Genomic DNA, 26407 nt, shown 5'->3' on the forward strand with positions numbered 1-26407 from the left:
TGATGAAAATATTTTATGTTGAACATTAATCATTGAGTTTATTTATTTTTATCTTTTAAGCGGCTCAGCTTGTTCTCTGTTATGTATTAAAGTGATGCTTTAAATACTGATGTGCTGATGGTGCTTGGGGTGTCACTGTTTTGTGTTAGCAGGTTCAGTCGCAGCAAAATGTACTTTTCTTATAAATCTGTACAGAACAAAATGACCCTTTTGCTTCGTTCCTTTGGTCTTGAAGGCTCGACGATAATATATTTCATATTACTGAAAGTAGAAATGAGGTCACCCTAGCTTTTGTCTTTTTAAAAAAATGTTAAATGTTAAAGTATCACTTCTCGTGTTGGAGGTTCTGAACTGATGGAGAAAGGTGATGCACAGCGTGCCCGGCCTTCGTTGTCAGGCCGCCCTCGACCCCCAATTTGACAAAGTGAATGAATGAATAGATGGACGCATCTGATGACTGTGACATACTGGAGAGTTGACTGACTAGAGTGAACACCTCGTACTATCTACGATGACAAAACACGATTATGTGTGTGCTTGCGAGGCGCGTGCACGTGAACACGCCGGTGCACGAGTGATCTGGATGTGCTGACTGATGTCCGACCAGACGTTACAGATCAATCAAGGTCTGCCTTGTGCAACTGCAGACAGCTCTGTGTGCATTGCGCTGATCAATGCGTGCTGTGTGAGGAATACAATGAGATCCGACCCCACCCCCAGTTATACATACATGGACATGCGCGGAGATACGCCCTGACACAAAGCTCTTATTACAAACCCGTCCGTCACAAATGACCATAATCTATACTCTGCTCCCAATAGCTCTCCTGGGAATCTCCCCCTCATTTCATTTTTCATCTCATCCTCTTTCCCTTTATTTCCAGTAATTCAAACCCACTAAATCCAAACGCGAGTCGACACAGAGCTGTGCTGTTTTGACAAGTTAAATGACTACGGGCTATAATGTGCTTCCCAGCCAGTCTGTAAGCTGCACACGTTGCCAGCCAGTGCCTCGCTGCGAATCCAACAGAAATGTTATTGTGTGTGCTCCCTCCACATGCACGCCGCTCCTCATTCCTGCGGCCACCCGACCCTCCGCAGCATCGGGGTTTTTTTTTTTGTTGTGGGTTTTTTTTTGTTTGGTTTTGTTTTGAGGTGAAATTGAAATGGATTGTGTAGCTCAATATTTTATTGACATCAACTTCACAGAATGTTGCCACAGTGACACCGGGGATAATTATTTCACCGCAGATTTCTTCCTCTCCGCATTTCTCTCTCTCCCTCCCTCTCTCTCTCTCTCTCTCTCGCTGCCTTTCCTCCAAGCCCTTCCATTCCTGTAGAGAATTAGTTCTGCATAAATTACCCAGTGGAATATTGAATCAGTCTCCAGCCACCAAAGGCGAGTCTGTGTGGCTGATTGCTGCGCAGAAACACACAACATGTGTGTAGACAACACACACTCACACGCCGCAAGAGGAAGAAGGGCCTTTAAGCGAGGAGCTGACACCATTGCAGAAAACATGGGAGGGAGGAGGAAGTGAGGGGGGGGGGGGGGGAGTCAGCCAATCTGGATATGGAGAGTGAAAGCTGTATTAGCCACCCTAGCCACACTATCTGCTCATTACTTAGTCATTAGCAGGGCCATGGTTTTAAAGGAGGGAAGGATCAATCAATTGTCATGGGTCAATGTTTTGCAGCCCTATTATGAACCTTGGGTGGCTCTGTAAATTAAGCACAGTAATTACTCATGTTAATTACACAAAGATGGTGGTCACATTGATCTACAAATACGTTTTGCATAATGTAAATGGTATGATGAGTAAACACGGGGCTGCGCTCGAGTGTTTAAAAGGGCCACCGCCTTGTTGGGAGGAGGGGAAGCAGAAGGGGAGCACTTGTCACTTATTCTTCTGTGTTTTTGGATCAACCGGCAGAGAACAATCACTGTGATCATTGTGGGAGTATGAAGATTACCAAATACAAGAACATCTAATTAATAATTGTACATTTGCAAGGCCCTTAACCCCCCCACAACTCCTCCGGTTGGTCACATGCTACAGAATACAAAACTGCCAAATACTGCTATGTGATGATCTTTGTAAAACACATTTTTGCATTTGTTGCAGTGCTCGATTTCACTGTAAAATGTTTTTAATGGGATCAACATTACGGAGATTTTGTGGCAAATCAGAAATGCGCATACATCCATCTACTTATTTTCTTTACCAGTATCATCCAAGTTACAAGGAGCAGAGCTTATAATGAATGAAGAGCTTTCGCCTAATGAATAATTATCATTTATCCTTTTCCTTCAGGATGTTTCCTCCTTTACTGCAATAAATCAGGATGGAAATAAATGTTTGGAAGGTAATGATGTAAATATTTTCATTTAAAAAAAAACACACATTTTTTATCACAGAATAGGCTGTAGGTGTATTGAAGATGATTAAAATCAGGAAATATGCATCAAAAATGTTTATCGTACCAACGTTAACAATAAATAAAGATTAACCACATATTTAGATTAATAGTTTTTATTGCACAACAAGAGTTAGGCTTTTTATTGGCCCGTTAATGTCAAATCAAGTTTAAAAGACTGATAGAACAATTAAAATAAAGAAACTCATCAAGGGAAGGCAATTTATTGTGAGCTGATATTTCACATTTTCTTTAAAATCTTGAGGACTTTTATTAATCAGTGACTTTGCACCCCAAGAACAAGTGAGACTGTCACATTATTCACGAGTGGCATTCAGCCGTATATAAATCTAATGCAGCTTTGAGCAGGGACAGTGATCATATCCCTTGATCCCAAACCCTGAGGGACGACTGTTTTTTTTCCCGTCGACGTCACATCTGAGAAATATGAGCGATTCAATACTGCCACTGGGAGTACTGTGTGTTTGTGTGTGTTACTCCTCATGATTGGATGATTAGCCCACCATACTGTGTTTGATACACCGTTTTGTACAAAGAGATGCTCAAGAGGCCCTTTAAAGGGGGATCACTGAGCTGCCCCTCGTGCTGAAAAGCACTGTTAACAGTCCCTCAAGTGTTTCTGAAGATCATCTAGCGTGCTCTTTACCAATGTTTATACAGGCTGATGTGTATATCCTTGAGTCATACACCCCAGCATGTCCCCGCTGAGCACACCAGTGTCTTTGGGGAACTGTTGTCTCCAAAGACAAATTGGAAGAGCCAGGACCATGTCTAGCATTACATTATAGTTTCAATTATTCCCCTTCTTGTTGGAGGCAGAATCAGAAAATGGAAAATCACATTCAGCCGGGCAATTTTCACTGTCAGTGGTTGTAAGCTGACAGAACAATTAATCAATACGGGCATGTTGTGAAAGGATATTCTCATCAGGAAGTCATCAGTCGCCATCAGCGCTTCCATGCCAATGCATCAAACAACACAGGTATAACAGCAGATTTGTTTATTTTCTCTGCCTCCTTGCTTTCCTTTTTGTCAAGCTGTTGTGCAAAGGTTTGGTGCCATCTTGAGGCGAGACCAGTAAACATATAGTGCACTTGACTCAAAGGAAGGACCTTTGAATGATGCTGATTATCATACTTTTGTCAGTTTAAGGGTGAATTAGTACCAAGTAGATACTTAAGGGGAAAAACGGATCTGTTTTTAGTCCAGTTCTTTCAAGATTTCTGTCAGAGTTTTGGTAATTTGTAATTTTTAGTGCTCTCATGTCTGTTCGGTTTACAATTCATCCATCATTTTTCTTATGGAACTGAAAGTAGATGCTAAATTTAGGAAAAATGGACATGCTGGTTAGCTCATTAACTTTAGTACACATGAATAAAGTGCATCTCAAAAACATTCACTGACTGATGATAGCACAATTATTTTTCTTCTTCTAATAAATAAATAAATAAATACATGTCATTGTAACGTAACCCTGCACAAAATGCACAAGAAACAAACTGCTTTTAGTAGCATCACTCACCAAAAATGAGAAACAATGAATTATTTCTCTTCATTTAGCTTTATGGCATTCATTCATTCATTCATTCATTCATTCATTCATTCATTCATGCATGCATGAATTCATTCATTCAATCATTCATGCATTCATTCCAATAAAGGAATCTGTTAATTAAACTTCTTGTGTGACCGCTTCTGTCCACTGGGTGGCAGCACTCAAGTTTTCCTGACCCTTCTCGCCAACCAGTTTCTCTTTTTAACTCTTGTTGACCGTGGAACTGTGGGGCGTTCAAGGACCCTGCTTGACTTCCGTATGTCTACTACTCGTTACAGTGATTTTCGTTGTTACGATATCAGCCCCCGTAAATAAGACGTATTTATAAAACATTATAAACACTTTAAGAGTTATTGCACGTTATTTTTCACGTTTTCCAAAAGTCCCAAACGCTTATCAACATATTTTCCACAGGGACCATGAAGGCAGCGACGCTGAGGCTCACATTGCAATACATTGCGGCATGTCGCTCGCTGCTAGCAGCTCCACAACAGTGACAGCATGCTGGTTTCACGCAAAGCCTAGCAAGGTCGAATGGAGACAAAATATTAGTTAACAACCTCATATTGTTGTTTGTTTAGACGAAGGTGTCAAAATGGTGAAGGAGCAGTTCCGAGAGACGGATGTGGCGAAGAAAATGTGAGTAATGCAGAATGCTAGCTGGTTAGCTCGTGAGCTCGCTGCAGCCAATCAGCACTGGGAAGTTTGAGTGTGTTTGAAAGGAGCGTGTGGAGCTTTCCTGGGCTTAGATAACACATGCTATTCTCATTTGTGTATATTTCAACATCTCTATGTGTTGTCCTTTGAGTCCTAATAATGTAGCTCGTGTCATTTCGGCGCATTCGCTCCAGAATAAGTTGAATCAGGTCGATCGCTTTAAAATAGCAGGACATTCTTCACACAGCAAGAGTGCACTTGCCTTGGAAATGAGATGTTCTCTGGTTGTCCGTGTGTTTGCAGAAGCCACATCTGCTTTGGGATGAAATCTGCAGAGCAGATGCGTCAGCAGGCTCACATCCAGGTGGTCAGTAAGAATCTGTACAGCCAAGACACCAAACACTCCCCTCTGCCCTACGGAGTGTTGGACCACCGCATGGTACGACCTGGAGACCAAAGAGGCTCTTTTCACACACAATACAAAGCATGACAACATGGTCTGACCACATTTTCTCTTATTTACAACCATTGTGGATTGGCATCAGCTGTGTAGCAACTAATGGTAAAAAAAAATGGTCATATGTAAATTACCTTAACTTTCACGTTAAGGTAATAATTTACATGCAAGTTATTTGAACAGCATTTGGAGAAACTTGGAGTGAAATGTCCGTACGTAAAGGCTTTTTCTTTCCATTGCGCCCCCCCCCCTTTTTTTAATGAGTTAGAATAATCAATCCATCATTTATACCACTTTGGGCAAGGCAACTTTATTTGTGTTGCTCATTTCGGCAACAATACAGTATAGCTGCCGCAAACGAAAAGCTTAGTACAGATAAAAACAAGACTATATAACAAAATAAGCATATTTGAATAAAACTGAAAACATTTGATTTGAAAATGAGAAATCTTACAAGAGCTAAAAAGTACAGCAGTTAAATATACATTGCAACATAAGACGTACTTTATCCAAGAAAGTCTTCGTATCAGGGCGACATTGAAATTCACACGGCGAAACGCTGTCACATTCACACCAACAGGCAATTCAGCAGCACCGATTACCTCAAAGTTTTTGGACCGTGGATGCAAACTTCTACCGAGAGAAAAGATACGCACTCACAAGGATACCCTGCGAACTCGCTGTGATGCGAGAGTGCTAAACCACCACACCAACCTGTAAAGATATATGGATAAAGCAGCATGTTGCACCACCACCTGTGAGGCAGCGCTTATATTGTGCATTTAAAATGTAACAAACAGCCAATTCCAAGACAAAACAAAAGGGTATCGAGCATAAAAGAACAGCTTTTTAGAGTTCGGTCAATATGAGACGTACAGAAGCGTAATATGACTGTGAGCAATGAGTGTTTATTACATGAAAATCTCTTTAGTCAGCCACTGCTTTTTGTCTAATATTGATAATGATGGGAAACAGATTAGATCTTTTAAGTGCTATTACATACATTGACAAAGCTTTTCTATCAACAGTAATTATGAATATGACATTAAGTGACATGGTGAACTAAGTGCCTGTTAATTTTAGTCATAAAAACAGAGCAAGACATTGATATTTTGTTAATCTCGTAACATAATGAGCAGAATCATGAGCTGCCACAGTTGTAGCTTTGTATATGAATGACCAATCTATTGTTTCATGAAATAATTCTGTTAACACTTTACAATGTTTTATCCTTTTTTTAGTTTTAATGGAATAAACTGCCATGTCTTGAATTTGAGATGATCATAGTTGGTTGATTTCATGTTCTCTGCAGGGCACCAGTGAGAAAGACAGACCGTGTTTGACATGTGGGAAGAACCTGGCCGATTGCTTAGGACATTATGGATATCTGGATCTGGAGCTGCCGTGTTTCCATGTTGGCTACTTTAAAGCCATCATAGGCATCCTACAGGTAAGTTCACGGTGCCATTGTTAGGACTGTTTGCACACCATGTATTAGCATAAATGGAAAGGTGTATATATTTTTAAATAGGTTTAGAGTCAGATCTGCTCTGCAGCACATTGCTCATATCAAAATCAAAATCCTCTCATTGATGAAAGATTATTTTGTGAGGCTCGCACCATCTGGAAGCAGAACTATAACTATTCCTCTAGATGTCAGTAGAGTGTTGCAGTTCAAACAAGTAGACTGAAGCATAATCTTTGCATTATACCATAAAATGATAATGTGAAGTGAGTTTCTTCATTTTTACATCTTTGCTTCAGAAACAGTATTTCCATTTCCTACTGTAATGTGGTATTTTGTCCTGTTCACAGATGGTTTGTAAGACCTGCTCAAACATCATGCTGACCAAAGAAGAGAGACTGCAGTTCATGGATCACTTGAAACGTCCAAACCTGGCCTATCTCCAGAAACGCGGTCTGAAGAAGAAGATCTCTGATAAATGCCGCAAAAGGACAATCTGTCTAAACTGCGGCGCCTTTAATGGTGACAAGAGACATTTAAATGATAGATTTTTTAAATATATATATATATATATTTTGTCTTCAACTCTCACATTACGGTGTAATAAATTCTTCTTATTATTTTTTTTTAATTCCTAAATCATGTGTTGTTTTTACTCTGTAGGACCAGTGAAGAAATGCGGCCTTCTTAAGATCATTCATGAGAAGTATAAAACCACCAAGAAAGTGGTGGACCCCTTCGTGTCGGAGTTCATGCAGTCCTTCGATATCGCCATCGAACACAACAAACTTGTGGAGCCTCTGCTCACAAGAGCTCAGGTGATTTACCTTCAGTGTTTCACTCTGGTCCTGAATTTCACTTTGTAATTATTCAGTCTGACCATTGGTAATGAAATTAAAAGTTTTGCCTTGTCACGTTTCTCCTTGATCCCCCTTTCCTCTGCAGGAGAACCTGAACCCCCTGGTGGTGCTGAACCTTTTCAAGAGGATTCCTCTGGAGGACGTCCCCCTGCTGCTGATGAACCCCGAGGCGGGGAAACCCGCCGACCTCATCATCGCTCGTCTCCTCGTGCCCCCTCTGTGCATTCGACCCTCTGTCGTCAGCGACCTTAAATCAGGCACCAACGAGGACGACCTCACCATGAAGCTGACGGAGATCATCTTCCTCAACGACGTCATCAAAAAGGTTGGACCTGGGAAAGCACCCTGTGTTGCGAGAAGGGAAATCAGCTTTTAGCAAAATTTAACCGCAACTGCATCGAATCAGATTTGACTCGCACTTGTTTTCACAGTATTAGAGGATATCACTGTTCCAGACACTGTTAAAAACTTTAAACCTACTCCTGCGCATCCAGAAGACCCTTCGGAAAGCTTTCCATCAATTTAGACTAAACATCGATCATGAATTTTGTTCGGACCTTCACCCGATCATATGACGACACGAAGCCTTCAATGCAGGTATCAAATTCTTTATTTTACACACAGACTGAGTGAATCTTTGTGTTATTCAGCATCGAATGACTGGCGCCAAGACGCAGATGATCATGGAGGACTGGGACTTCCTCCAGCTGCAGTGTGCCCTTTATATCAACAGCGAACTGTCCGGCATCCCCCTCAACATGGCACCTAAGAAATGGACCAGAGGCTTTGTGCAGAGACTTAAGGGAAAGCAAGGTATCTAAAGAAATATGGAATATTCACTTTGAAATATTGAAAAGTATTACTTTTTGTTCATTTTTGCATTGAGGTATTCCCAGGGGGGGCTATTTGGATATTTAATCGGTTCAAATGTATATTGATGGTGATTTATATGATGCAATTGTGAAAAAAAAACACTTTTTTAGTCACTGCATAGCAACATTATAACACATTAATTAGACGGTGGATCTCAAAAATATAAAAATATGCAGTTCTTGTTATACAAAGTCTAAAATAAATGCATCCCAGTTAGGAAGAACTCACTTTTTAAATGATAAAATACGTATCATTTTGGTCAGTTTCGCTCCCTCCAACGGATTCCACTGTAGGTTGATGCCTTATAATCTTTCAACTGATTCTAAATAGATGCACAAGTTAAGTATAGCTCAGTATTAAATATATTTTGGTGGTAAAATACACTCTAGTGTTTCAATGACTTGTCCCAAAAAGTGTGAAGTGATTGTTCTGAATGTTTTCTTTGATCAGGTCGGTTCAGAGGAAACCTCTCTGGGAAAAGAGTGGACTTCTCTGGCAGAACTGTCATTTCTCCAGACCCAAACCTGAGAATCGACGAGGTGGCCGTCCCGGTGCATGTTGCCAAGATCCTCACATACCCCGAGAGGGCAAGTTCCACTTTATGACTGAAGCCAATTCGCTTTGAGCCTCTTACTGGAGTTGCGCTGTGCTGAATTTGCTGCTGCCTGCAGGTAAACAAAGCCAATCTGGAGCTCATGAGAAAACTCGTGCGCAACGGCCCAGATGTTCACCCCGGAGCCAATTTCATCCAGAACCGCTCCACACAGATCAAAAGGTTCGGCTGGAATGGAAAGCAGTGCTCAAAGTGACAGAGAAAAGCAATAATCAATCCACTTTTTTCTGCCCGTCAGGTTTTTGAAATACGGAAACCGTGAAAAGATCGCTCAGGAGCTGAGGTTCGGCGACTTGGTGGAAAGGCACCTGATAGACGGGGACATTGTCCTCTTCAATCGACAGCCGTCTTTGCACAAACTCAGCATCATGGCTCACATTGTAAGGTTCTACCAAAACCATTATTTGTTCAAGTTTGATAGCGACATTGACTTCAGCAGCTCAGTGATTATTTTAATACAATGGCAATTCTGTCAAGATAATGTCATTATCAACTTTAATGAACCCATTGCAGCTGCAGGTTTCTGTTTTTCTTCAGCTTCTTCAGCATTTATTCAATCGTGTGTATTTATCTCAACCCGCCAGGCCCAAGTCAAACCTCACAGGACGTTTCGATTCAACGAGTGTGTGTGCACGCCATACAATGCTGACTTTGATGGGGACGAAATGAATCTTCATCTACCACAAACTGAAGAAGCCAAAGCTGAAGCTTTGGTCCTGATGGGGGTACGTGTCCTCAGAGACACACACACACACACACACACACACACACACACACACACACACACACACACACACACACACACACACACACACACACACACACACACACACACACACACACCTGCCAGTCACTGTTGACATTCAAGAGCGGCTGTTTCTTGGAGCTTCACTGCTGTGAAATTGCGGTTTGACACAATTGATAATCTTTTCCTTCCTTCCAGACGAAAGCAAATCTCGTCACCCCGAGAAACGGCGAACCTTTGATTGCCGCTATTCAGGACTTTTTGACAGGTCAGTGCGGTGACGTGCGGCACAAATATCTCAGTTCTCAGTTTTTATGTCATACGATGTTCCTGGATTACAGGCCTCTGCCTGTTAAATCTGTGATGTATGACTACTGAGATGACGCCGATATTTCAGCATGAAAATGTGTCTCAAAATGTGAATAATTTGTCAAAGAGATTTAAAATAGTCGTTTTCAAGGTGTTGGGCGAGGCTCCTCTGTGGACTGCAGTGAGCTGGTGGTTCAAACTGTAATTATTTTTATTAAAATACATATTTTTAGAGCTGATTTTAGTGGGAAGGAGGTGAATTGAAATGATGGCGCAACTCCAGCAATAATATGGAATGTGAGAAACAACCTAAGAATTAGTATTTGGCTCATCCTGTCATTTATTTAAAACTGAATGATAAAACTACGTGACGCGTAGGTATTTGCCTGAACCGAGTGCACTAGATCAATATTTGAAATGCAGCAACATTTAAGTTGCACTGACTTGCATGCCTATATCTGCCACCCAGGTGCCTACCTCTTGACCTTGAAGGACACCTTCTTTGACCGATCGAAAGCCTGTCAGATTGTGGCGTCGATCCTTGTGGGCAAAGATGAAAAGGTCCGGATCGATCTGCCTCACCCGGCTATTGTGAAGGTACGCCACTAAAATGAACTTGTCATATGAAATGTGCCTGCGACCAATGATTAACAGTGTAATTTGTATCCACCAGCCCATGGCTCTGTGGACAGGTAAACAGATCTTCAGCATGATCCTCAAGCCCAGTAAGGAGTGTCCAGTCAACGCAAACCTGCGGACCAAAGGCAAACAGTACTGTGGGAAAGGAGAAGATCTCTGTTACAATGACTCATGTGAGTGTCTTTAATGTCGACGTTGACCAAGCAAACCTCTGTTCTGGTTGTCATTTGTTATAAAATTAACAAATGACCTCCTCATGGCCGCTGACTTCTCACCATCGTCATCCTGTTGGGCCAGAGTGCTGCCTTGGACACCATCTCACACATCCTCCCCCATAGGCTCTCCTTTATTGGCATCACCCTTCAAATCATCACATTCAAAGCGGCCATAGAGATGTGCTTTAAATCAAATCTCTCAGGGCGCAACAATTCATCGAAACCCACTCCCTTAAGTCCCAGCCAGCCCCCGTCACTTCAGGTGTTCCACAAGGTTCTGTACTGGGTCCTCTCCTCTTCACAATCTACTTTCGCCCTCCTCGGCAGTATCTTTACGAAATATAACATCCAGTTGGATGACACCGATGCTCCACCTCGCCACGACACCCTCCTCCAGCCTCCTCCCATTTCCCTCCGTGAATGCTCGCAGGAAATAAATACCTGGCTCTCACATTTCACTCAAATGAAACTGTGGCCCTCCTCATCCGTATTAAATCCAATCTTTCAAAAAACAATGGCCTCAACCATCAAAATTGAAAGCTCCGTCATCTCTCCCACCTCCAGGTTAAGAGACTGGGCGTCATCCTCGACAGCTACTTATCATTTCAGTCTCACTTCAGTGACATCACCCGCTCAGCTGTCTTCCACGCGTGACACACCCACCGCCTCTGTCTGTCGCTCACAGCCGACAGCAGCGCCATCCTGGGGTCATCGCCACTCGATTTTCCTGTGGCCTTCCACTAAAAACCCTCCATAAACTCCAACTCAACCAAAACCCGGCTGCCCAGATCCTCCTCCATCTCTCAAACTTCCTCCCAGTTCACCAATGCATAGGTTTCAAGATTCTGGTCCTCGTATTCAAGATAATCCACAACCTGTTCCCCCGTATCTCGATCTCCTGTACATTGACCCCCCCATCTGTCCACCTCTTTGTACCGCCAGGCAATCTATCCACTACGGGGGGTAAAGCCTTCAGTAGCTTTGCCCCCCCGACCTTTGGAGCTCCCCAAATAAGAAGTGTGTTCTTATTTATTATGACTTGCGTCAATGTCATGGATGTTTGGGGGGCGGACTTGCAGATTTTTGGAGACCGCCACATGTTCTCCAAATTCTCTAATTAGCCCCTTGATATGTTCTGAAAAGTATCAGTGCATGTTTTTTTTCCGCTCCAGCTTGTTTTCATTTCTATTCATGACCTAATGATTGTCTTTTTCTCTTGGCACTCTTCAGTCGTGGTGATTCACAACAGCGAGCTTATGTGTGGCAGCTTGGATAAAGGTACCTTGGGATCTGGCTCCAAGAACAACATTTTCTACATCCTGCTGAGAGACTGGGGACAGCTTGAGGCTGCCAACGCCATGTCTCGCTTGGCAAGACTTGCTCCAGTGTATCTATGTAGGTGACAGACATTTTTCCCAAAGTGTCTGATAATACTCTAGTAGTTTGATATGAATTTATCACACAATGATTATTATGTTATTCTGAATTGATGTTGTTTGAACTTTCAGCCAACAGAGGTTTCTCTATTGGAATTGGTGACGTGACACCTGGCCAGGGTCTGCTCAAGGCCAAACACGACCTGCTGGATGACGGTTACAAAAAATGTGACGAATACATTGAGGCTCTGGCGACGGGCAAGTTACAGCAGCAGCCGGGCTGCACGGCCGAGGAGACTCTGGAGGTACAGCGCATCTCGTTCCTCCACTTTCTTTTTCGTTGTGCCCTGTGAAAGCAACACCTTGCTACCAAAGTGACTCATCCTTCGAAAGACTGATTTTTCTAGGAACGCTCCCCAGACAAAACACTGATGCTGTTATTAGTACTAGAAGCGATTCTGCCACTGTATTTAGTGATACAGACACAGTCTGTGCAGCTTGGAGGAAGAAACTAGGACAGTGTTGGAGCTTTACAAGGAGAAAAAAAATGCTAACTAAAGCACAAAGAACATTTGTTTTGTCATTGATAAAAAATGTATTGACATCTGCAATTGCTCTACAGTCCATCACTGGTATGATTCTAAATCCATTGTCCACATGGCTCCTGAGCTTCATCTCTAAACATCTCATCTGTCACTCTGGTCAGGCAAAAGTTCTTATTCCAGCTGATATGTGGACAAAAGTAAACCTACCATAATTTTTCTAATAATTATATATTGGAAGCAAACCTGGCAAGCAATTGACTTTAGCAGTTTCTAATAAATCTCTTAAATCTCTGCCTCAAATATATTTTCATTTCAATTCATCTTCCTGTCCTGTCTGACCGTCTGTATTCTGTGAGGAAAAGCTTCAGAGTGATCGTGCTTATATATTTCATTCGTTTGATGTTTTTATGAAATGTTCGGACGAACACTAATAAGTGAGTCACAGCAACTAGAATCCGATCAAAGTCTTCGTCACGAGTACTTTCAGACGGCCGACATAAAACCAAATACCACTATTTGGTTTGTCAAAGGAGCTATTGGCCGCAGTTGTATTTCCATTCTGTCGTCTCAGTGAAAGTGCTTTCAATTCTACTGCCACAACACATAAAACATTCACCTTGAAAAAACAAAATCAAAGAGAATTGTGTCTGCATTAGTTTGTACTTCTTAGTCTTTGCCTCATTTCCATTTGTTATGAGTGGATTGTATTGTGATGGGAAACCTTGTGCAGGGAGGTAGATGACATTCATGTCTTTCAGGTACTAATGTTTTCTGTCGGATGCGTTTGTCAATAGGCCCTCATCTTGAAAGAGCTGTCCGTCATCAGAGACCGAGCTGGGAGCGCTTGCCTCAGAGAGCTTGACAAGAGCAACAGCCCTCTAATTATGGCGCTTTGTGGCTCCAAAGGTAAGCTCCATGGAAATAACGTGGAACTGTTCAAGAAATCTCAATTAGCGGCTCAGCTTTAACTTTTCTTGAATACAAGGCTCATGAATAATAGTAGACAAAGAAAGGCAGTTGATATGGGTTGTGTAAATTGATTTATGGGATGTGACGTCTGTAAAGTGACCTTGCTGTAACATAAGCAGGCATTTGCTTTTATACACAGTCTGATCCAGAAATAAACAACAATGACTGAAAGCATTACAGAAGTAGGTGTCTAGTTTTTATTGAATTAAAGTAAAATGTGTTTGTGAGAGAAGATTACTCTCTGTTGTCAACCAATGTTTACAAATCAACACCTCAATGAAGAGTTAATTATAAATAGTCAATTTGAATGACGCAAAATGTAACACTCAGTACATGCTGACTAATAAAACTGCAATTTACTTTTGATATTTGCTGATATGTCCTTTGGTAATCAAAGCAGTAATTACAGATTGGATATTTTGTTGCACAGCAAGGAAACTACTAGTTTACTCAAGTGTGATTCAACCAAAGAGAGCAGCGTGTTTGAATTTACTGTAGGGAGAATTTATATGCGCATCGATCAGATGAGCCGGGGCGCTTGTGTTTATATAGTGTTTATATTGTATATCTCAAGAAGATCAGGTCAGCTTTTGTGATCGAACCACTTCCAGATGGGGAGTTCTTTTTTTTTTTTTTTCTATTTCCATTTTAAATTTTGTACACAATTTCTCATCTGTATCTTGTCTGTGTACATACAGGATCGTTCATTAATATCTCTCAGATGATTGCCTGTGTGGGCCAGCAGGCTATAAGTGGCTCTCGAGTACCTGATGGATTTGAGAATCGCTCTCTGCCTCACTTTGAAAAACACTCAAAAGTAAGCACTGATGTATTTATGCATTGTTTTCATTGTTCTTCCACAAAGGGATAATACACAGTGTAGGGCTGCAACTAACGATTATTTTAATAATCGATTAATCAGTCGATTATTTTTTCGATTAATCAATGAATTGGTTAAAAAAAATCCATTTCAAATTATAGGACCAGTTGATATTAAACGAACCAAACATCAAATATGTTGCGATTATTTAAAAGCACTGAACCGATACAAGATGTGTACAATATAAATACATATATACACATAAGATGTGTACAAGATAATGATTAAATAAGATTTAATGTACTTCAGGGACCACATCCAGCCCAGGTTCATCCTGAGTGACCAGACTGGTAAAATATTGCTATAAATGACCTTTAAATTTACACTTCAAAGTGTTTCTTTGTTGTGGTCACATTGTATGGAATGAAATTGTCTATATTTTTGCGAGATCAAACAGCGGTACGGAGCAGTAAGGTAAAGCAGAGCCAAATCTGGTGCGTTTCCTCCAGAACGTAGGTTAAAAAGTAGGCGGGGCTTAGAGCTCCACAGATGTGACGTTACAACGATAACCTCAGCCGGGGCCTTAAGAATCCTCTGTTGTTGTTTACATCGTCCGCTTTGCACTAGTTCTTGTTTTGTTTTGTCTCCCCGCATCCGAGCGTACTCCAGCGGCTAGCCGGCGAGCTCGACTGCCGCGCCGCAACTTCCGTTTTGTTTCCTGGAGAACGAACGCCGGCCGAGTGACACACAAATCACACAACGAATCGATAATGAAATTCGTTACACTTTGAATAATCACATTTAATCGATTTTCTCGATTCGTTGTTGCAGTCCGAGCACAGTGTTTCCTGATTGCTTATTAGGTCAAAGATAAAGATCTGTAAATGGATGGCGCTTGCTAAATTGTTTTAAATGTCAGCATTCTCATGTTTCTGAGAAAGCAGACATGAAAATCAATGTTTGATTGGAACCGTGATGTGTCACATTCAGTTCTTAACCGGAGCTCTCTTGGCCTTTGAAATGGATTTATTTAGGCATCTGTTTGTGCAGAATCACAACAAACACAACAAACAAAACCCTATGATAGACAGCACTGGGCCTCGATGACATAAAAGTGCATGTGTGTCATGTTTCCAGAGTATCCAGACACTCAATTAATGTCTCAGTGATGTTTTCCCCTCAGCTGCCGGCTGCTAAAGGCTTTGTGGCTGACAGCTTCTATTCCGGTTTGACACCCACCGAGTTCTTTTTCCACACCATGGCTGGTCGAGAGGGTCTGGTGGACACCGCTGTGAAAACTGCAGAGACTGGATACATGCAGGTAATTGTGTGCTGCTGCCTTTATTTTTTTCTTCCCCCTCCGTGTAATGTTGTCATGCCGTTGACAAATGGCAGAATGAGAGCATATGCTTTCCTGCAGAGTCTTTATCGGTCTCTGCTGTTTGTCCAGTGGACTGTTTTGGAAGTTACAGTGTGTTTAAGTGTTAATACATCCCTTACTTGCGTAGATCTATTAATTTTATTTCCATCTTTATCCAGTTCGGGCCTCCCAGCTGAATATTGAAGCCACAGCCGAACACTGTCACATTCAACATTTACTCTAAAATGCATGGTTTTGGACTGAACAAAACCCCAAATCCCACATACGAGGACATGCAAAGTCCACAAAGAGAAGCCCCGAAGCTCTGTCAGAACCCAAATTGTTATTAAAAACAAAATGTAATAAAACCCAAAATGTCCATAATGTAATAAATATGTTGAGCCCGGAATGTTATAAAATGAATCTGGTCAATAATGTAGCAAGATGCCTCGCTCAAAACGTAAAAACGTTTTGCTGTTACACTGTGGGGCATTACCGTATTTTCCGCCCTATAAGGCGCACCTAAATACCTCAAATTTGCTCAAAAGCTGCCAGTGCGCCTTATAGCCCAGTGCGCCTTATATATGGACGATTGTTCTACTCAAGACTGCTATTTGACAGCTGAACAACCAGAAGCTTTTATTTTGACAACTCTAACTTCGCAACCGGATCTTCAGAGCGGACGACACTCCACACAACACCTTAATCACTCATGGTTGCACACCAACATTCTAACAAACCAAAATAAACTAGATGAAATAATTACTCCCTAAACTGGGGAACAAAAACACAACATAAACACAATCAACACCAAGCCCAACAACGAGCCACAATAACCTCCAACAACACAAAACATGAATTTGTCACTGCAAGGCATGATGGGACATCATGCCTTGCAGCGACAAATTCAACCTGAGCTCCTCAGTGCAGCCGATAGAAACTCCCATAATTCATTGCAGCTGTTTGTGGTGTTTTAAATGCAATTATTGGGGGTTATATTTGGTTTGTGGTGTCGGTAATAATTGTGTTGTGTTGTGTTTTTGTTGCTTAGTTCATGTAGTTTAGTTTATTATTATTATTATTATTATTACCGGTAGTTGTAAGTTGTCAACCAGTAGTGAAGAAGGTTTTGTGTGTAGTGTCGTCCTGGCATAGGCTGCAGGTAGACTATTAAAATAAAGTGTGTGCACCTCTCTGGGTGTTAGAATCAGTGGAAAATGTAACCTAATGGCTTTGAGCTATAAATGTTGCCGACCACTGGTCTATTCCATGCGCCTTATAGGGCGGTGCGCCTTATATATGAAGGAAGTTGTAAATTATGTCAATCAATGTAGGTGCGCCTTATAACCCGGTGCGCCTTATAGGGCAGAAAATACGGTACACTATTAGGGGGAAAAAATTACTAGTCAAACGACGAGCACAAACCTGAAAAGTCTACTTGAGTTTGCCACTTTTGATTTTGTGTACTCTTCAGTTTTTAAGTCACCACTACAAAACACTCAACATAAGACTAACAATTACATAGTCATATTTTTCAGAAGGCAATACATGGCCATGAGAAGTATTTTCAAATAGTTGTGCATGGAACAACTGCAAGTAGGATAATATTATGAAAAAACATTCTCCCGTGTAATTGACCATCTTGAATGAATACTTTGCAAACAGCTGTGCGAAAGCAAAATAAAGAATTGTTTGGACATTAGCACCTAAATATTTTTGTGATTGTTATTTTTTATTTATTTTTTCCCTTTTCAGAGGCGTCTGGTGAAGTCTTTGGAGGATTTGTGCTCGCAGTACGACCTGACCGTGCGCAGCTCCACTGGGGACATCATCCAGTTCATCTATGGAGGCGACGGCCTGGATCCTGCTGCGATGGAGGGAAAGGATGAACCGCTGGAATTCAAGAGAGTGCTCGACAACATTCGAGTGAGTCGGATTTAGGACCATGGAACATGGAACGCACACGTTGATTTTGACGATCACTGCAGAGTTCGGTTTTTTGGGGTTTCTTTTATGTGCAATCCTTTAACTTTGCATTTATTTGGGGGGGAAAGTTATGGAATCAAAAGATGCGTTATTGAAAGCAGAAGGCTTCTGTTTTATTTCCAGTAGGAATTCATTTACAATGAAGATGCCCTTTCTTCTGTTTACGGTCTTATCTATCGCTGGAAAGAAAGTTCTTGGAAGTTGGCTCTTATCATGATTCTCCTGTTTATTTATTTTATCCACAACTATGTTGTGTATGAGGCTGTAACTGTTTTCTTTTACGACTCTCAAGGACTTTATTGTCAACTCATTTCCTTATATATAATGAACACACACACACACAACATAGTATATTCATTTGTAGATTTTCCTCTTTAATGTTTCAGACCCTGTTTGGTGTTTCTGAAGATAAACACTACTGACACTAAAAACAAACCACAGTGTAGATACTTTTCCAATGCAAGTATCAGTGGCAGCTCTCTATATAAATATATAACCTGCAACTGAGTGGCCAACATTACTTTGTGATACAGTTTAAGCATTTCAGGATTGTATGTCACTTGAAGGCATTTCAATTTTCTCTGTTGGACAGTTTGCAGTAATTGGTTGGTTTTTTATTTTTGCGATATTAAGGTGTTAAAGTGCATTTACTCAGTTTTAAATGTGATGTCATTATGCACCGTGTGTTTCTCCACAAGCACAAACTGTCACCCAGTTAAAAACACTCAAATTAAAAGTCGCTCGGATCATTCAGGATGGCTTCATATTTGTAAATCCAGGAGCAACGATGTTTAGACAAATGGGAAGTAATTAATCCAGCTTCACATAAGTTGTATTAAAAAAAGACCCATTTTTAATTACAGGCACAGAGACCCTGTATGTGAACAGCACTCTCTCTATAGGGATATTCTCCTCCGGACACAGCGCCGGTTCGGTCCACTGGTGACTCTGATTTGACTCCATTATCATACCAGCATGCAAAGTGAATAGTCGATAATGGAGTACTAAGATGATAAAAAAAAAAAAAGATTCATGTCAGCAATATTCTTCACTTCAGTGGGGTGGTTGTTTGAAAATGAACATGACCTTGAACTACTGGAAAAGAACTGGGATCCGTATGATCATAATTCCACTTCACCTTCAAGTAGATTCAGCTGCAAGTAGGATCGTCCATTGCAAGCTCTTATCTCCTCAAGCTGCCCAGCACTGATGTCCTTCAAAATAAATGCTCAACTTTTTTCTTTTTTTCTCTTTTTGTCCCCTGGCCACAGGCGGTGTACACGTGTCGAGACGAGCCGGCGCTCAGTCAGAACGAGCTCGTCCTCACGGCTGAAGCCATCATGAAGAGAGCCGACTTCTTGTGCTGCAGAGACAGCTTCTTGGAGGTATTCTCCTCGCATCTCGCCTCTGCTTATCAAAATTATACGTACGCGATTCTTCCCCAAAGACTTTTACTTGGTTCAGCACAAGGTCACAGCAAAGAGCAGTTTCAAATACTTTTATTTTTTGTTGTTGTTGAATATTTTATATACAGACTAGAAAATAATGTGAACAGACTAAAAGAAATATTGAAAATAGTTCAGAGCTTTAATCTGTGTAGTGGAATGAAATTCCAAATAATATCTACATAAGCATATTCAAAGATTTAATAGTTGGATTTCAAAGAATTTGAATACATTTCTGGACAATAATTCATCCTGTCAAAGTACAATAAGCTCAATCTTCATCAGTATTTTCTTCCAAGTGCTTTTAGGTATTTTCATAAACCATCTGAACACAAGTCTTAAAAAATAGTCATTGACATGTTTTTTTTCTTTCAAGAAATATGAACTCATTTGTTTTATGTAGTTTAAGGTTATGAGTGCATCACTGTAGGCTCTTGTGTCTAGTACAACCAAAAAAAACCACATTTGGCTACAGTTTTTTTTTTTGTGTCGGTCTATCTTTTTTTCTTTCTTTCAGACGTGTCACTTTCTTGATTACAACGTATTCTCATCCAAGTTGTGAGAAAGCCTCACAACACATTCACACATTGATGCACATTTAACAGTAGACTGCATTTCTTGAAGGAAGTAATTGTCGTCCTGTTTCCAATGTTAACAGTGCAGCACTAAAGCGTCCTTATTAGAGACAGAAAGAGAAAGAACGGACATCCTTTGACTTGCAGTTAGCAGAAAGGTTGTTTCGAATTCTACAGACCAATACCGCCATTGCCTGTTACACTCAGTTGAACGCGCTAGTAAATAATACATGTGAATTTTTTTCCACCCTGATGTAAAGGAATTAACTGACACTGGCTCAGAGAAGTACCTGGAGGTACAGTGACCGAGCATGTGGAGTGACGTTTACTGAAAAGAGAATGCTGTTTATTCTAGACAATTAAAACAAATATGGTCTTGAAAAAAAATCTGTTGACGTTATAATACAATAACTCCAGCCTTGCTGTTGTGCTCACACCGACATTTGACGTGGGATTGTCGATGGCCTTTACAAAGATTAATACATGAGTTTAAATACTTCCTATCTTTAACATTGCAACTCTTTATTGTATCTAACAAAAGATTTAATTGATTTCATATCGGCCACCACAGTTCACCATAGTCATTATTGTTACTATTTAGGTGCAGCCAAGAGGATAGCTTAAACCTGAGCAGGGCGAGTTCTGAACATGTGGAGGAATTTGCTTTAACTTGAACACTTACTAGTTAAAAAATCCTACTGAGAATTGCAATTTGTAGTTTTAATCTGTGACATCAATTTTTAGTAATTTTTGAGGATTGTTTTCTCTTTAGCTTACATACAATACACTAATGCAGTGAAATAATAGTGATATAAGAAGACATTTTTAATATATTTTATATGTGTATATATATATATATTTATGATCATTTTGGCATTTTGCAGCACTCTAACAACAGCATGATGACTTTTTGAACCAAAGTCTCTGGTTTGTGGTTTGAATGAAAACCTGCAATTGACGTCACTTGACACTTTCCCCAATTATAGGAGATAAAGAAATTCATAAAGAGTACGTCGGAGAGGATCAAGAAGACCAGAGATAAATACGGGATCAACGACAACGGCACGAGTGAGGTAGGTAGTCGCCGGACATTCAAAGTTTGGCCCGTTCAGCTTTCGATAGCAACTTTTTCTGTCTTGCAGCCCAAAGTCCTCTATCAGCTGGACCGCATCACGCCCACGCAGCTGGAAAAGTTTCTCGAGACTTGCAGAGACAAATATATGAGGTACCCGGCTCATTATTTTTATTTTGTCGACCGTTCGAGGCAAAACTGCGACTTCTAGATGGAACTATACTTTAGTTGGATTATGCATCTTGAAACCATTTGTAGCCACGAGAGAATTACTACTGCAGTCGAAGAGGAAAAAGATTTAACAATGAGAATGTGCAAAGAAACAAAAAAGGCAAGAAATGAAGTGGGTGCTTGTGATTCAAAAACCTGTAAAGCCGTGGAAGCATTTCTGCAGCATCGGATAAGGTAAAGAAAACTACAGTAACTTTTCATCCAGAAGTCGGCTTGATCCATTTGAAACAGAAATCCCAGAACGCTAGATTTTATTGCAATTCTTAATCGGAGTGTGTTGAAGCTGGAAACAGCCTTCAAAATGTAAGACTTTGGAGCATTTTAGCTTTTCACTTCACTCATAGTTTATTCAACGCTGGTGGAATATATAAACCGTGTCTGACGGCGAGTTTGCTTGTGCAGAGCCCAGATGGAGCCCGGCTCGGCCGTCGGAGCCCTGTGCGCCCAGAGTATCGGCGAGCCGGGGACTCAGATGACACTGAAGACCTTTCACTTTGCCGGCGTGGCGTCCATGAACATCACCTTGGGCGTCCCTCGCATCAAAGAAATAATCAACGCCTCCAAGAACATCAGGTAGGATCCGCCATTCGCGAAGGAGGCTCATGATGTTTCCTAATTGAAAGAAGAGGTTTTATCGTCAAAGGTTTCTGAAAATCCCCCCGAAATTCATTCTGCCAGGCGGTGTGTGAAGTCTTTGATAGCGACTACCTTTTGAAATGAACGGGTGTAATATTTGTGTTGAATATTGTTATTGTTGGAAGCTGTGAAGGGTCAAAGCCGCCGTTCTGATTCCTGGGCTCAGGCAGGGTGGGAGTATTTGACAGATTGAACTCTGCCGTGCCACAGAACTACGGTCTGTGTGTAACACCGACAAATATGCTGCTTTCATTAAAAGTTCTCTGTGTGTCCCTCAGCACTCCCATTATCACGGCCCACTTGGACATAGAAGACGATGCAGACTTTGCCCGGCTGGTGAAAGGAAGGATTGAAAAGACTCTCCTGGGCGAGGTACATCTGCCTTTCTTCTCTAAATGAGAATGTTTGAAGGACGTTGGTCTTTCAACATGGGATTGTGTGATCAACAATTGTACCGAAGTGCAAGACAAAGTTCTTTTTTTTTTCTCCCCCTTCTCCTTTTCAGATTTCCGAGTACATTGAAGAGGTTTTTCTCCCAGATGACTGCTTCATCCTTGTAAAACTGTCACTTGAGAGAATCAGGCTGCTGAGACTCGAGGTTGAAAACAATTTCTTACATTGACTCAGATCCTGTGTTCACATCACGTCTCCACTTTCACTCCAGAATGATTGATTCCATTTGAACGACATTTTCTTTGTTTATAAATTTTGAAGAGCTCGTGTCAATAGCAGATACATTTTCCAAGCTTTTTTCCATCTTGTTTTCAGGATTGATTTTTTTTTCAAACATGTTAATGAAGAGCAAAAAATAATAAAAGGCATCGGACAGAAAAAAGAGGCAGTGAAACCAAAAGAAAACATTATATATTCACTGCATGTCGCAAGAGGAACAGTAAGATGTGCAACTCAATAAATCCCACAACTTTATCAAAGTATTTTCCTCCACGTTTTTATAAATCATAACGATAATATCCAGTCGTCATTCAATGGTTTTAATCTGCCTAGCATTAATACATAAAAGACTCTTCCCTTTATTAACAGCGATGACAGAGGAATCTTTTCCTCTTTCATTTTGGAGGTTTTTTGTTCAAACAAAAAAAAAGAAGACTCTTTACCTTCGTATTGTCTTCAAACTTCCAGGTCAACGCAGAAACGGTGCGTTACTCCATCTGCATGTCCAAACTGCGAGTTAAACCCGGAGACATCGCTGTGCACGGCGAGGCGGTGGTTTGCGTGTCTCCGCGAGAGAACAACAAAAGCTCAATGTACTACGTGCTGCAGTCGTTAAAAGAGGAACTTCCCAAGGTGAGAAATGCACCGCCGCCCAGTGATCTGCTGACTCCTGCAAAAAGTTCAACTTTTAGAATATAGCGCCAATGCCAGACGGGGACTTTCCTCTCATTCCCGAGAAGCTTTGTGTGTCTGCAGCGATAATGTCGGTCGTGTGCAACAAGTTTGTTTCGCTGAATAACAAGTCTGCTGCCTTCTACCTGTAGCATCCTATTTATTTATTTTTTTGGAAACATGAGTTTTATTGTAATTTAATGAGCTTTCAAACTGGAGTCTGCACACAGAAAGTGCTTGTGCCGACTATCAAACACTGCTGAGGCAAGTCTATTCTTAGCAATGGCTGACTATGTCTGATTGAAATGTTCTTCACGGTTAAACGTGGTCGATTTAAAGAAGCGTGGCTAAATTTCGACTTGGACCGCATCGATTCATCGAGCGCTGTATTTAACCGTCAAATCTTCTCAACGCGGCAGGTGGTGGTCCAGGGAATACCCGAGGTCGCCCGAGCCGTCATCCACATTGATGAGCAGAGCGGCAAGAACAAATACAAACTCCTGGTGGAGGGCGACAACCTGAGAGCTGTCATGGCAACGCACGGAGTGAATGGAAGCAGGACCACTTCCAACAATACGTACGAGGTATGAGACATGGGAGATTTGAAGCCACTAAGCCGTGGCGCACCTGTTCTTTTTCGTTCGCAATCTGTTACGTCGAGTGAGAGGGAGGCGAACATAACTTTTATTATGTGGAGTTAAAGCCACTTTTCGTTGTTTTGAAAGCCATTGAAGGTGAAATTAAAAGATCACGTTGCTTTGATCTTATAAAATCAGAACAAGGATTGTTGTCACTGCTGCTGTCCTTGATCTTTTGCCAGTTACCAGGAAATGTGTCTTTATCATATTATAAATGTCCTCCAAAACTTTAATTTCAAACACCAGCATTGTTTTATAACTTGCATCAGGTAGGATGTTAGCTGTTTGTCTGTGGCTGTTTCACAAGTTTCTTTTGATTTGGTTTCTCGGGTAAAATCATTGAAGGTAATGAATTTATGCTGAGTCATTAACCTGCTAATCCACGTAGAGCTGCACAGATTCCTTTATTAATGGGTAGGATTGTAATTGGCAGCTAAATATAGTTTCTTGTTTCTGACATAAATATGAATGTTAAGTTTTTCAGTTCATCCTGATTGATGATCCAATGACATTTTGGTAGTTTTTAATTAGGCATTTTTAGGAAATCATCTTTGGTTTTGGAAAACACTGGTCAACGTTCTTCACTTTTCATTTAAACCACCAGTCAAGACTTTAATAGCGCCATTCAGTGAGTGACTCTCAGATCATTATAGATGGGGGTTTTTGTGACCCAAAACCACTTGACAGCTTCATCCTGTCTGCGTCAAGGCCTTACTGAAAGAGAAGGAAATATCTTCATGGGAAATGGGGCCATCACAAAGTCGATGCTGCTGCAATGATTTTCCAGCCTTCTCTGGAAATGCAGGACTCAAAATACATAAATCTTGGGATCTTGGATCATATTCAGTTCTGTAAAATTAAAATCTAAAATGTTTGAAATAGTCAACATAATTGCTTCGGTCGAATGAAACTGATTTCTGTTACTGCAGAGCCTTTTTCTTCAGGTTCTGATGCTTTTTTGATCCGGCTCTCTGTGTGTTCAGGTAGAGAAGACGCTGGGTATCGAGGCAGCCAGATCGACCATCATCAATGAAATCCAGTACACGATGGTGAACCACGGCATGAGTATCGACCGGCGTCACGTCATGCTTCTCGCTGATCTCATGTCCTATAAGGTACTAAAACATCTCCCGTCTCCATTTGTTGTGAGGTGGACAAGAACCAGATTCCTTCCTTTCTTCATTTTAGTTGATTTGATTTGTCTGCAGTGGACTTATCACACCACTGAACCATAATAAGAAAGATGGCTGGGGCCTCACGTGGTCCTCAGCACTCACTGCAAGACTAACCCCCGTTGTTGCCTGGAGGTTTTTGCGTTTGCACAACAGAATATGTTCCCTGAATCTGTGCCGTCTTGGTTCTTTAAAGGGGGAGATTTTAGGAATCACCAGGTTCGGTTTGGCCAAAATGAAAGAGAGCGTCCTCATGCTGGCCTCCTTCGAGAAAACCGCCGATCATCTCTTTGATGCCGCGTATTTCGGACAGAAGGACTCCGTTTGTGGTAAATGACTCCGTCTTCTACGGGAAAACATTCACTTTACCTCTCCGTGGCTTTGCGGGGTGTGGGGTGTCAATCGTATGTGTTCTTCATTTCAGGGGTGTCTGAATGCATCATTATGGGGATTCCGATGAATATCGGAACAGGTCTGTTTAAGCTCCTCCACAAAGCGGACAGGAATCCGTCTCCTGCCAAAAGGCCTCTTCTCTTCGACAGTACAGACTTCCACATACCGCTGGTCACATAGCATCTGGGAAGCAAACACACAGGCTGTTTTCTCAAGTGTTTTGTTTACAGACATTAGGACCGTCTCCAAAAGTGCCTGCCAGTGTCATTCGATTCCATACTGAAGCATTGATTGCCTTTTTTTTTTCCAACCAAGTTTATTTACACATAAGTTAATGAAATCTCATCTCAAATTGGAGTAAATAATTAAAGTTTTAACATTGGCTCCAGATGTTTGGTTTTTTTTGTTTGTTTTGGCTTTATCCATGTTTCTTTCAAGGTGTGTTGACGCTACATAGTGTGATGAAGAATTCACGAATAATGCTCTCATCGATAAAAACAAAGTGCTGCAGACTCCAGGATGACATCGTGATCATGGAGCAGAATGGAAAACCTCTGCTTCCACTTATATTCACGCTGCAGAACTTATTCTACTTCTGAAGTTTAGTTTGTTTCTCCTGAAAAGTGTGTGGGTTGTGTTTTCATACCAGATATCTTTTATATCAAAGGCGCTTATTGATTTACTTCTAAGGATTTGTATATAATGTCATGAATAAACTATTCAATAAGAACCAAGGAAAGAAAGCAGTGTTTTTTTTTTATATGAGCAATAATTCAAGAATCAAACAATATAATAGAAGCTTCCGCTTTTGCAGAGGCGAAGTCTAGTTGCCTTCTAAGATGCAAATCGGGGATCGAGCTGGAATTTCTTCAGATGTACCTCAGACTTTGATTCCCAGAGTTTACTGTGGCTTCATGTTCATTCCAGGGTGTGAAGGATGTGACACAAATCTGATTCTGAAGGTAAAACTATTATTCGTCCACTCGCAATCAATTAAACGTTCTGGAAATGAAGATAT

General features: G+C 41.1%; 1 protein-coding gene across 2 annotated transcripts; it reads left to right on the forward strand.

The window, feature by feature from the left end:
• The first annotated feature begins 4217 nt into the window (after positions 1–4217).
• polr3a (polymerase (RNA) III (DNA directed) polypeptide A) lies at positions 4218–26087 on the forward strand. 2 transcript variants are annotated; one of them, XM_080517846.1, is made up of 33 exons: positions 4218–4250; positions 4576–4633; positions 4955–5090; positions 6421–6558; positions 6924–7095; positions 7237–7391; positions 7519–7758; positions 8084–8246; positions 8757–8893; positions 8978–9081; positions 9158–9299; positions 9504–9644; positions 9863–9932; positions 10443–10570; positions 10647–10785; positions 12058–12222; positions 12336–12508; positions 13543–13654; positions 14416–14534; positions 15721–15858; positions 17653–17823; positions 19155–19268; positions 20164–20199; positions 20890–20976; positions 21046–21128; positions 21609–21779; positions 22121–22214; positions 22348–22440; positions 22983–23147; positions 23606–23770; positions 24808–24939; positions 25193–25325; positions 25421–26087. In XM_080517846.1, exons 2-33 carry the CDS (start codon positions 4590–4592, stop codon positions 25567–25569), a joined length of 4209 nt encoding a protein of 1402 aa, XP_080373972.1. In that variant the 5' UTR covers positions 4218–4250; positions 4576–4589; the 3' UTR covers positions 25570–26087. The 2 variants fall into 2 exon arrangements, with proteins under 2 accessions (XP_080373972.1, XP_080373973.1); XM_080517847.1 differs by lacking the exons at positions 4218–4250; positions 20164–20199 and having other exon boundaries at positions 4365–4633.
• Positions 26088–26407: the final 320 nt, after the last annotated feature.

The sequence above is a fragment of the Blennius ocellaris genome (genome assembly GCF_963422515.1).
Source record: "Blennius ocellaris genome assembly, chromosome: 21".
NCBI classification, from domain to species: Eukaryota; Metazoa; Chordata; class Actinopteri; order Blenniiformes; family Blenniidae; genus Blennius; species Blennius ocellaris.